General features: G+C 43.1%; 1 protein-coding gene and 1 long non-coding RNA gene across 3 annotated transcripts in view; one reads left to right on the forward strand and one right to left on the reverse strand.

The window, feature by feature from the left end:
- LOC135579886 (uncharacterized) overlaps positions 1-12,954 on the reverse strand; it is a 132,575-nt gene that overhangs the window by 71,751 nt on the left and 47,870 nt on the right. For both annotated transcript variants that reach the window (XR_010473763.1, XR_010473761.1), the window contains exon 2: positions 5,378-5,533. This is a non-coding gene — a long non-coding RNA (uncharacterized LOC135579886). The remainder of the gene's footprint in view (positions 1-5,377; positions 5,534-12,954) is intronic.
- LOC135579885 (helix-loop-helix protein 13-like) lies at positions 5,067-8,484 on the forward strand. Its single transcript, XM_065069238.1, has 2 exons — positions 5,067-5,547; positions 6,988-8,484. Exons 1-2 carry the CDS (start codon positions 5,067-5,069, stop codon positions 7,023-7,025), a joined length of 519 nt encoding a protein of 172 aa, XP_064925310.1. The 3' UTR covers positions 7,026-8,484.

Genomic DNA, 12,954 nt, shown 5'->3' on the forward strand with positions numbered 1-12,954 from the left:
GAGGTCATCCCCCAGCTCATAAAAAGGTCTGTGAAAAGGGGGAAACCACGAGTGAGTGCTTTTATTAGACAAAATACCTTCCTTCTCCCAGAGACTGGGATTAATTTTCCACAACTACGCAAACACCCTGCAGAAAGGTTAAAGTGAATTTGTTCACTTTTAAGCACCAAAGACTTCTAAAGCAAAGACTGCCTTGACTAGTTTACACTAATAATGAAATAAATCAAAGTTATATTAACAATCATTCACCAGTGCCTTCCTCCACAAAATTTGACATCTGATGTTTCTACCCTGTGAATAATAAAGGTCCTGTTAACTTTTTCACTTAAAATCAACATCCTGCATGTGCTATGAAGGTTTCATTTCACAATTATTTGAGCATCTCAGACATAGCCATTATCCCTTTGAAATTCTCTTGCCCTGGAAATCCTTGTTCTGCTTTTCATTACATTGTTACATTTGCTATTGTTTTAGGTTAAAAAGCAGCACATTCCACTGTTAAATGATAATACTTGCACTTTTCTTGCCCCCAGAACTCCACGAACAATGTGCCCAGTAGTTCAGGTATCCCAGGTGTGACATGTGGCTCAAAAGAAGATATAGGAGCTCAGTGGTCCAGCCTTTAGCTGTGGCTGTAAGGAACTCAACCAGCCAATTACAAGGCCATCTCAGGTCCTGGAGATCCCTCTTGTGTAGCTGTAGTTCGGCAGAGCCATTACTAACACACGTTGAGTGAGCCACACCACCAGGAGCTGCACTCTCCCACTCAGATAAAGCATCCCCAAGATTTGTGGCATCTTTTATATGGTCTTCTCTGTTCATCTGGGACCCGATTCCCAGCTCTGATAATGTGCACAGTATAACACTGGATTAGCAGCAATGAGACAATGGACTTGTACTTTGGAGTAATCTAATTTGAAAGCAAAGCATCTGATCATTTCTACATCTGTTCTTTGTCTAGGCCAAGGACTGACTCCCTTTATTAAGCAATTAAAGATGGTGGACACATGCTCAAACTAAATTCCCAGAAGAAAACAAAAAACAAAGCACCATTTTGCCAGAACTGGGAGGTTTTGCTTGTTCCATTAAAAATGCCATTGTGAAGGCTTCCCAACTACATCTGAAACAAGGCCAATGGGACAAGAAGGGTAGAAAAATATTTACGTCCAAAATAACTTTAGGAAACCCTGTTACCTTTGAGAGATACAGGTATGGAGGAACAGCTTTCAGCTGCTAAAGCAATGGAAAACAAAACCAACCTACAGTGGGAATATTCCCCGAAAGCAAGTTTTCACCCAAAATTCTATGAAAAAGGCAAAAGCCCAGAGTCTGCCTGGCGTGTATTTGTTTAGATGACAGAAAAGGAGTCAGAACTGAAGAAGGTAGTTCCCAGGGAGATGTAGATATCTAGACCTGGAAGAATTCAAACCCAAACAATCAGGGCTCCATTGCCTAACAAAGACATAAACCCAGGACATAGTTTCTGACTCAAGAATTTGCTTTCATTAGACCCTACTGATTAAAAATTATTGGGAGCCAAATGTTATTTCTGGATCTCTCTGGGTTTGAAGAGGTTTGTGGTTGAAGAGATCAATTATACTAACATGTCTTAATTGACAGTACTCCCCCTCAATGTGGTACCCATGTCATCTTGTTCCCAGCTGGAGACTCCTTCACCCACACCTTGCAGTCAAGTGTAAAATTAGCCCAATTAGCTGGACATTCCCTCCCTATCTGACAAATACAGTTGCAGAAACACTGGGAGTGCAACAGGTCTGAAGTTGTGGTAAGGGTTGCTCATATGAGGGATGGGAACCTCAGATTCTCTTCTGAGACCTAACCTCTTTCCTAGCTGGCTTTCTAAGGGGAAATCTTTTCTTGCTTTTCTCTCTTTCTTCCCCTACTCTTCCCCCTTCTGCTTTGTCCAGAGTCTAAGAGAGCCAAATTCCCCTTGAATGCACTAAAAGTAGGTTTGCTGTAACATCTGCTCCCCATCTGTGGAGCCAGACATATCCCCAGGCAACACTATTAGCAGTGATGGATCTGGAAGGGAACATTAAGCACTGAAGAAGCATCTGCTGAGAAAGAGGAACCCAGCACATAAAACTAACCATGTTATTTGCTGAGCCTCCTTGTCTCTACCCCTTGCTCTCAGTGGACAACAACTGTGTCCTCCAGAGCCCTGTTCAGAAGACCTGCTGTTCTCTGGCTGATTTTGATATTTGCAAGTGTCTTATGTTTGTGCCTAAAGTGGCCAAATGAGCACTACTAAGTGCTCAGTTAAACAGTGACTGGAGAGCCATAGAAGCATCTAAAAGAGAATTTGAAATCTGGGAACTGCAGAACATCCATGGGAGGCCAACAACACAGCAGCAGCACTGTAGAGGCGTTTTAGGTAGAGGTGCTTCAGCACGCAGAGGCAAGGAGCTCAGGCAGGAAGGCTTTTCTGCTGTTTTCTGTATAGCTGAGCCCAAATATGCTTACAGGGGTGTAGGAGGGACTGCTGGGACCAGGCATGCAGCCTCACTGATGGCTCTGGAGACTATAGTAAGTTGTTTTGTTTGGGAATATTGGTGGTACATGATGCTGGGAAATAGAATGATACGATTTAAAAGAAACCATTGCAGAATGAGTTCTGCATGGACTGGCCCACATTCAAGTCTCAGCTCTGCCACCTGTGATGTGGCCATTCCCTTCCCCATTCCTGCATCCCATCCTGACCTGTAGCTGGCCGTTTGTCCCTTGTTTGAATTTATCTGGAGCAGAAGCTGTCTGTCATCACAGGCTTTCACAACACCAATATTTTGTTCTTGAGTATGTTGGTATCACAACAAATTATTTACTTTGTACAAACCCAGTGCAAACTTTGTGTCCTGAGTGACAGACACAGGCTCATTATTTAACTGCTATTTGCCCTGTCAGTTATTCAGATGCGGTATTTTCATTTGTCTAGCACATTTACAGATAGTGGGTTCCTTATTCAATTTGAACAACAAGAAGAAAAAATGATGGTCCCAGTGTTTCATACAGGCTGCGTGCACATACGCAGGCACGTCGCAAGCAGAGCCAGAGGCCATGAACGCATTGCAAAGAGCAAGTTTTATTTTAGTTACCTCTCTACTGGGGGATCTCCGAAGCCACACCTGAGCTCCCAGGCAGAGGTGACACCAGCGGGGATGCAGGCGCTGGTCAGTTCAGCCCTGCTGGAAGATCCCTGGGCCCGCTGAGCTCGCCTGTATTTCAAGGCTTCAGGCAGGCGCAGCCTCCCGCTCTTTCTCACAACAAAGCAGGAATCTCAGACAGTGATAAGGTGCCTGGAGTTTCTCACAGGCCTATGTCATCTAACACAGAGGTTCTACTCATCAAGCACACAAGGTCAGTAAAACAATTAGAGTGATCTATGTGCTTTTTCTACAGACAGGTGCAAGTCACTTGAGCATATTTACATTTAACTAACCTCCTCTCCAGTCTTGCGCTACATTCTCATACACAGGGCAACCTTCTCATATCAAAACTTTGCAAAAACCTTTCCTGCAGCATGTTTTCTATTGCCTTAAACTTCCTAAAGCAGGTAGAATTGCCACAAGGCAAAATCCTAGGTTCCTCAGAAGAGTTATTAATAGCCTATGCCCTATCTTAAAATAAATCCCTCTGTTCACAGAGTAAAGCTACTGTACAATGGACTGCACCCTAAGTCACTGTTAGATGGAGGACCTGACCATCCTTCTAGATCAGTTGAAAATGCAGGTCATTTTCTGCTCTCTGGCTCTTTACCTGAAGCTATTGAGATTTGTGATTTCAACTGTCCTATCAGGAAGCTGTCTCTGGCTCATGAAGACATCTCTTGAAACTTCACAAAGCAGCAGGACAAGTCTGTGCATGAAGTCAAGTATTTGATTATGTGTCTTGATAAAATTTCTTTATGACATGCTTCAGGAAAAGTATTTGGGCTTTCTCTGACTTAAAACATGCTGCCACTCCATTCATTTAAGTCCTTAAAATATCACTCAAACTACTTCTAAATGAATTTAAACATTGACTTAAGTATCGTGGAAATCAAAAGCACCCACTCATGATATATTGTGCACTTGTTTCAAGTTCTGGTGGTGCTTAAAACCTTCCAGCCTGTTTGTACAGCATCCCTGTGATGCTGGACACCTGTTACTCTCCCAGTTTCCAGCACACTTCTCAAGATGTGGCCCACCTGCTCCACTATTCTAGGACTGAACCCATTGCGGTAATTCCAGTTGCTGCTATTTTTCAGTGCTTGGTATGGTCTGAGACAGACCGACGAATGTCTGTGTCACCCACAAAATGTGTAATTTAAGTGTGAATCAGAAAATGCAGTAACCAAATGAGGTAGTGTTGGCTTACTTTGTATGAAGTACCACTATGTTCCAATTTAACACAGCATCCCACATCTTTATCCCAACCATTCTCTTGCTAGAAGTGCAGAAGATGCCACTAGCTTCTGCTGTCAAAGAGAACAGAATCATATGTTTCTGACAGCATTATAATGGGGTTTTGTTTGTCTAACCATAGGAGAATATGAGGCTATTAACACTTTACCAAAAAGATAAAGGGCTGTAATTTGTTTCTTCCTCCAACCACTCCTAACCAAAACCAACAACAATAACAACAAAATCCTACTCTAAATAGCAAGTGGAGAGACTAAACTTGTGGAAGAACTCAATAACTGCTTCAATTTATCTTCTAGGAGAAAGTAAATAGAAAATTAATTCTCTGTTGTTACCTTCATTTATATTGGTTTGTAGTCAACAGCTAATAAAAAGAGAAGCACGTGTACTAATTAGTTTTGGGCAGAGAAGAATAGGATCATTCCCCTGCTGAGTAGCCATGAAGTATTTAAATCATGACTCCCACTTGGATTTGCAACTGGGGAAACCTTGGTGATAGTCTTCTTCGAAGACATAACCAAGTCTCCCCTACCTCTGACACATTTTGGGGTGAGGTGTGGTTATTAATGAAATTAGGATCTCATTTTCCTGATAACCAATTTAGTCTGAAGTTATAAATACTTCCATTTGCTTGCTTTGGTGCAGAGGATGGAAGAACTTTCTTACAGCTTTGATCAGGAAGACTGCACTCCAGAATTTCTCTTCTGGGACCAGGCAGATACCAACACTCAGCTGGACAACCTCCTACTGGACTGCTCCACTCTGGTAGACCAGTTCTCCCCTTGGCCATCCCCTGTGTGCCCCCCTGCCCTGGGGGAGGTGACAGTGGGAGCTGAACCAGACAGCTTCCCGCCACCCCCCGGAGACCCCCGCCACCGCCACGCCGCCAACATCCGCGAGAGGAAGAGGATGCTCAACATCAACGCGGCCTTCGACGAGCTCAGGTGCCATGTACCCACCTTCCCCTATGAGAAGCGCCTCTCCAAAATCGACACGCTCCGGCTGGCCATTGCATACATTGCACTTCTGGGCGAGATCCTCGTCTCCGGGTGCGATCCCAAATCCTACGTGGAGCAGTGCCTGAAGAACGGTTTGCAGAGCCAACAGCAGGCAACCTGGAACACGAGCGGTGAGTGAACAAAGGGTTGTGTTTTCAGGGATCACAGCAATGTTTTTGGTGGCCAGTGGGAGTGAATCCATCTAATTGCTTTCTAACATCCAGTTGTCACATTCAAGTGGCTCTGACAACATACAATTTACCTTCAAAAAGAGTAGCTAAATAATGGCACAATTAAAAAAAACCAAATCCAATCTTTTCTTCTAACTTTCTTTTATGTATCTTTTTCTTAAAAAGAAAAAGACCAACTTACTAAGCTCATGGGACTGGTTCCTTTTACAAACAAAATTAAAGATTGTTTATTCTCAGAATAGACTTTATACTTTTCTTTAATTCTGTGCAAAACTGTTCTTTTATAATGCAAGCTGATGAAGCCTGTAGAGATTTCCTTTCTTTTCAAGTTGTCTTTAGCTTATATCTGATAAACACACCTGACTTGGAACATCAAGAGAATCTCATTTCTTAAAATACGTATGTTCAGGTAACTAAGAGTTTCTCAGTCATATTACAGGTTAACACTGAGAACCACAATACGGTGCACTCAAACTTCAGATTTGTTTCAAAATATAGGGGAACAAATGCAATTTGCATTATTGTATAACTATTTCTATTTTAAAGTGAAAGACAGTTATTTTGTTTGGCTTGTACTTAATCCTGAATTATGTGGGATTGAACTTTGTGCTTCCTTCTATGAGAATATGTTGTTTCATCAGTCCACTGTATGGTGAAGATGGGAAATAGCCCATGTGCTCATCTCAGGGCCTCCAGTCTCAGACAGAAAGCAACAGGTCTAGTGTTACTTGGCAGTGCAAGGAGGAACAGAGGGTCATTTTCAGTAGTTCTTGGAACTTTGCATTTTAAGGTAATTAACCTCCTTTCTAAATGTGTCCCTTTGCAGTATAACTTCCTTTAGATTTTGTCACTTTTTGGAAATAAGCCTTGAAGCACAGCAGCCTGTAGAAAGTGCAGCATAAGTAGAGAAAACTAATTCTAAACAAATATTCCCACTTTATTTCACAGGGAAGCATCAAAGGGACAGAGTCTGCAAGGAAAAAGCAATCAGTTTACTTTAAAGGAAAAGTTAATTAAGTCTTTTTTCCTGTCCTATTAATTTTCATCACCTACATAGCTGGGAAAATGAATCCTGATTACCAGGGATCACAATTCTCTTGAGTACAGAGAATATTTATGTTTTATTTTCTAGCTGCCTCCACCTTTAATATATAAACAGGTTTTAAAACAATACAAACAGCTCTCATATATATCACCTCTTTTGTCAGGTTTCTAGTTAACTAATATTTCTGAAGAGCTCCACTTGGAAAGATCTAAACAAATTAGGCTGATTTTCTGGAGAGGCTGAATAGTTGACTTGTTAAATGTTAATTTAAATGCTTTTAAATTAATGTGGTATGTCTTTACTTTGTTTTCCTTTCTCCCTTCTGTTCTGCGCAGATCTGACAGCCCGCCTGTCTTGGGTAAAGTGGGATTAAGCGGTACCCAAAACAAAGATCTTGAAAGGCAGCATGTTGCAAAACCTGATGACCTGACTGCTGGGTAGCGGCTGTTAAATTCTCAGTACTGCAAGCAAAAGCATGGCACTTACTATTTTACTTATTGTCACAAATCGCTTTCTCACTGCATGTTCAACATCCAGCCTCTTTTGGTGTTAATTCTTTGCTGCATAGGGCCTTCTGTTTCTCTTTCTTCTAGTTTCTCACACACTTATAGATTGCTCTTGCATGAAAACAACAGATTAAAAATAAGTGTCATTACAAGCACTGCAACAACATTTTCTCTTCCACTGGAAGAGAGCTATGCCCAAATCATATTTCCAGCATGTAGGATAACCTACCCCAGATCACAAGAAAAAAAATAAGCACCACCTGTTGCAACCTATTGCTTGGCTTCAGATGTCCAGGGCCATAGCTGTAAAAGTCACCAGTAATTTACAGCACAGAGACCACAAAAGGGCCAGTTTTCAGGAGATGAGACACAGGTCTTTGTGTGTCTCAAAAATTTTTCATGCTTTCTTCCCGATGTGATGACTTTGGAAGGCTGGAGTCCCAGGCGTTTTGGTACGAAAAGGCCAACGACTGCTAGCACTTGGGCACCATCTCCCCCTCACACATGTGAATGCTCATGCAAAGAGCAGCTGGCTTTTGACATTTTTACAATAATTTTTCTCATTTGTTATTTTTTTGACCAAATCTTAGCAAACTGATGCTGCTCCAGCAACCATCGGGAAGGCTGTGATAAACTTTTCCAACATGAAACGTCACCCACGTTCCCCCTGCAACAAAACAAAGGGGCAAAGCAGTGCACGCACACTTGGCAAATGATTCTAAAGAGGAGTTTCCACAGAATAGCCATCCTGTTCTGCAGTCCATGGTAGCAATGAATGTTTTAATATTAGCAAAAATAAAACCATGAAGAAAAGCCTATAGCTGTTTGTGGCATAATTATCTCATACTATCTGAGTGTGCCCTAAGGCTAACATTGTGTTTGTCTGTGAATGCATTATTTTTGCCCGTCAGACCTATACTCTCAAGGCTCTGAATCTGTTGTTTGGTAAAGAAGAGCCACTGTACATCTTTTACACCTCTGTAACACCTTGCTAGTGCAGTCAGAGATCTGAAACCCTTCTGCCTTAATGTACTTTATTATGGTATTTCTTAGCAGGTAGGATGCTAGATTTAGATAAAAGAGAACGCATTTATTTTAATGTATTGGTTAGTTCTCCTCTAAGAAAAACCATGTGAGTATTTGTCATTTTGCTCTGGTTGAATTTTGATGGTTTTGGGGGGAAGTAAAAATGAAGAGAAGCCCTTGAGGGGAAAAATGAAAAGAACCTTCTACCCTTTTCATTTTCTCTGTCAAAACAAAAGAGAATTTCATCTCAGATGCAACAATGTATTTCAGTTGACTTAGAATAAAACGTTTCATTGCAAATTTTTGACTCTCTCTGTTTTCTCACCCACTCAAGACATTTGGGTAATTTTTTACAGTAAACAGTGCCTGAAAGGGTAAAACCTAAAAAAAAATGCTTGCAAATGCAATTTTCCACTTTTACTTACTTGTCTGCTAATTTTTATTTAGAAAACCAACAAACAAAACAAACAAACAAAAAGCCACACAAAAAACCCACCCACAAACAAAAAACCTAAACCAAACAAAAATACACCTTCAACCAACCAACCAACACCAAACAAACCACACCACAAAAATACCAATTGGATTTTAGTTGAATAAGTAAATAATACAAATCTGTACAATCTCTAAAATATGAAATAATTGACTTTCCCAAATCTGTCACTCTCCTTTGCTAGAAATACAGCAGGTCCTGTAGACAGAGACCTGGCTGGAAAATCAGGGCATGTGGCTGAGGTTCTTTTTTCTACCCTATCTGCACAACTTGGAGCACGTCGCTGATATGTTGATCCACTCTCCCCTGGCTCCTTCGTTTATGCAACTGTCCCTGCAAGCCCCCAAATGCTTTGCTGTGTGCTCCTGAGCAATGCTTCACTCACAGGAACCCAGCTGGGACCTCCACTTGGGCTGCAATGCTAGCAATACTGAAGCCCCCTCTATTTTGCCTGCAATCATAAGGCACTCCAGATGGGGCCACACAACACACGCAGTGAATCAATGCAGCAGTCCTGATGCTTTAAATCCCTAGTGACTCCCTGCTCACACAAAAGCAATATGGGGAGATGAACAGGACCCAGAAGCCTTGAGAGGCTCCTGTGCAAGACCAGCAGGACAAGTGTGATGGGTGTAGGGGTTCTCCACACTATCCTCCTCCTGATCCACAGCTACTCACCAGTGGCCTCTGTAATCATGACTGGGTGGGAAAATAATATGATCCAGGTTTGCCTGGCAGGGAGACAGAAGCAGGAGGCTGGGTTTTTTCTTCTAGGAACACGTGTGATGACACCCAAAAGAGGACCCTGCTCTGAGGGAGGTGCACCTTAACCTTTACCTCAAAGAGTAGGGCTTATACAAACACAAATTCAAACTCTTCACTCTTAAATAGCAAGACAGAGACAAATAACAGGAAAACACCTCCACTTCTTTCCAGAAGGACTACTTGACCCTTTGTAAAAGAGGACAGCACACTTACCAAGAAAAAGCCACCCTGGCACAATGGGAGGTGTGATGACATTACCACCCTCCTGCCTAGATTTAGGCAGGCTCAGCCTCCTCAGTGGGACCACAGCCATCCTCCCAGGGCTGAGAGACCTCCACACCTATCTCAGAGTTACACTCAGTAACCCAGGACCCATGGTCTCATTGAGGAACACATGGGCAGGAAGAGCCACATGCCCTTTTTCTGAAGACAGACAAGTCTTCCCACAGCATGCCAAGGGTGACAGGCTGTCCCATCTCCACAGCCCCTAGCACGTTTGGCCAGAGAAAGCCCTTTCAGCAGCCTAAGATGTGATGCTCAGCCACCTATGCAGTTTGGTTGCCATCCTGCATCTCTGCACCAAGGGGAAATACATAAGTCTGTATGTCCCCATCTCCTGAGTTAACACTACAATCCTGTGACTGCAAAAATGGCACCATCTGTGTCAACGTGGGAAAGGGAGGGCTGAATCAAGCTGGCTATTTAGGAAGTGCTCAAACAGACCCAACAGAGCTTTCTACAAGTTTTCATCAGGATGTATTTCTTCAAGAGCCTTAGTTATCACAACAGGAACCTGTGACTCACCCCTCCAAGATGCTCTCAGATCCCAAATGTCACACACCGTAGTCATGATGAAGCAATAATGCCTCTGTAGTGCAGTCATGGCTAATTTTGGGTGTCCAGAATCTCTGGCTTCAGATATCCCCTGTTTCAATAGTATCAGAGACCGGACAATCTGCCTTGATTTACTTTGCACTGCAGCACTTGGAGGTTTGTGCTGGATATAAGACAATAACGCCACATTATGAAACAAACATTTGCTGCAGGTACCTGGTTGCAAGCAGAAATCTCTTTGCCCTTTGGTCCAGCCTAGAAAACCTGCATAATGTCTTCTGAAGCAGGCTGGGTATGTGCAGTAGCAGCAGGAAAGCACACTCATACAAACGTAATATTGGGCAATCTCTCAGGTTCATGAATTACCTGCAGTGGACCAACAACTAATCTGGAGATGACATTAGTACCAAAAGCATCCTAATGACAAAAGCAGGAAGAATTGTCCTGGAACAAAAGAGATGTTCTTCAACATGGTGACTCCAGCTAAGGAAGGAAGCTGCAGTCCTCCTCTGAGATGCAGACACTCACCACTGATACTCCATCCTCAAAAAGTGATCCAGGAAAGACAGAAATATCTGCTGAGCCTTCTCCAGCCCAGTTCCACCAACATGACTGTGGAGCTCCTGTGGGACTTGACAGTTGTTTGAGCACAGCTAGACTGTGGTCTGCAGGTTGGCAAGCTCTGCAAAATGCCTGGCTGCGGAAGCAATCCCACCTATCCCTGGTGCTGTCAAGGACTCATTGCACAAGGCATGACTTTGAGGAACAGGCTGCTGGAATTCGATGATGACTCTAAGCCCGGAAAAAACGTAGCAAATAAATCCCGCAGCAGGATATGTAAGGATTGGGGTTTGGGTTGAAGTCAAAAACAGAAATAAAAATGTTCCTTTCGGGAGTTAAAACTCTAATCCTGGGCTCTTGAGTCAGTAAGTAGGAGTCAATACATTTATTGCCACCATTAAACCTGATGAAGCTGTTTCTCCTCACGCACACTCTGCTTTGACACCAGTATCGTTCTGTCGCCTTCAGCGGAGCCACGTTTGATTTACACTGGCCAGAGGGGACAGTCCACCTCTGCCTGCTCTCCCCAAGCTACCTGGAGTCTGACAGGCTGTTACAGCTGACACACCAGCCAAAGGTGCTGGACCAAAGGATGTTTCTTGGATGATGTCTTGTTAAATCATTTGAATGCAACTGGTGGCTAAATTAGTGAACGTGTCATGCCATCAGATCAGTCTCTGTTTCATCCTCTCTGATGACCCCATTCATTTGGGATGAATAAAAGCAAATGAAGAGACTATCAGGTCTCTCTGGCTGAAGGACACCAAGCCAGCACTATGGCCCACTTCCTACTGAAAGGTGCAAAGGCAAATTGACTCTTCAAGGATTTTTTTTTTTTTCCAAGATAGCTGTTGCTGAACAGCTTCAGGTCTGGGCATATTTGCTATTAAATAAGCCTGCCTTTTTCTGACTGAACTTCAGCTCCTGGAAGCAGACTCTAAGGCAGAAAGACCCTGGGGGGAAATTATTTCTGTGCACTACATTTACACTCCATGTCAGTCCAGGGTAACTGCTGTGTGCAGACATGCTCCATGTCCACCCATCTTCTCTCCTGCCAGTTCTGGCTCATTCCCCGTGTCACGCTTGATAGTTGTTTGCCGAGTTTTCCGGTCTCCTGTTGACAGGCTTGATTGGCAGCACAGTGTGATTCTCTGCCATGGAACTACATCTGATATTTACCCTCATTTTTCTGTTTCTTCATCTCACCTTCTGAATCCTGAAACTTTATCCCAGGAGCAACAACTATAGAGTTCCCATAAATCATATGGAGTCTGTTATACACACACACAACCTAATTGTACAGCAGTCCATACACAGTAGATTACACCCTAGCACAGATCAGGATTTTAAGATCACTTTATGAAGGTGGAGACCCATGCGAGGCTCCTCAGTTCCATCAGGAGGTTCTCAAAGGAGCACACTGACTTTCAAAGCAGCTCTCAATGACCTCCCTGGTTTGAGAGCCAGGCTCCCCCTTCCTGGTCTTTTAATCTCTCTCCCCTTTGCAACACAGAACGGATCACCTCTGCTTTTTCCTTACAAAGCAGCAGGATCCTCCCACCAGAAATTCAATGGCCAAACCTCCTCTGGAAGGAAGCCAGGTGCTGAAGAATGGTACCCTCATATCGCAACCTCTGAGGACCAACTTAGGGGCCCATCAACAGCAAAAGAATTGTTCACTTGAAACACAGTCCTGCTTCCAGCTCGCCACAGTCCTTGCCAAGAAAAGTGGAATGATTTGTTACACCTTCCTTCCTCCAGAACTAAACTACTGACCCCTTCTGAAACAGTGTACCATGGTTCTCCATCAACTTGGAAACTCTGGAACAAAAGAAATCACATCTCCATTGTAAAGAAAGAAGTTGTTCTTTTGAGAAGGCATGAATAGTTTCTTTAAAGGACAGACCTGGACATGAAGGGACAATTTTCTTTTTTTTTTGCCACAGACCCACAGTAGCAAGGTTCATTTCCAAGAGCCCTACTACGTCAACAAGGAAAAAAGACTTTCACATTTTATCTGAAACAAGACTGGGCAAGTAATTGGACAACTTCATACTGCTTCTTTAGTGTTGCCAGAGCTGGTGAAGCAGAAGCAGCAGCAGGTCTGTTATTAGCAA

Source organism: Columba livia, chromosome 7 (genome assembly GCF_036013475.1).
Source record: "Columba livia isolate bColLiv1 breed racing homer chromosome 7, bColLiv1.pat.W.v2, whole genome shotgun sequence".
Lineage (NCBI taxonomy): Eukaryota > Metazoa > Chordata > Aves > Columbiformes > Columbidae > Columba > Columba livia.

Bases quoted from the DNA above. Each gene is read 5' to 3' on its own strand.
- LOC135579885 (XM_065069238.1), top strand. From the start codon at position 5,067: ATGGAAGAACTTTCTTACAGCTTTGATCAGGAAGACTGCACTCCAGAA. The intron at 5,548-6,987 runs GTGAGTGAACAA...TGTTCTGCGCAG, and splicing joins GGCAACCTGGAACACGAGCG to ATCTGACAGCCCGCCTGTCT.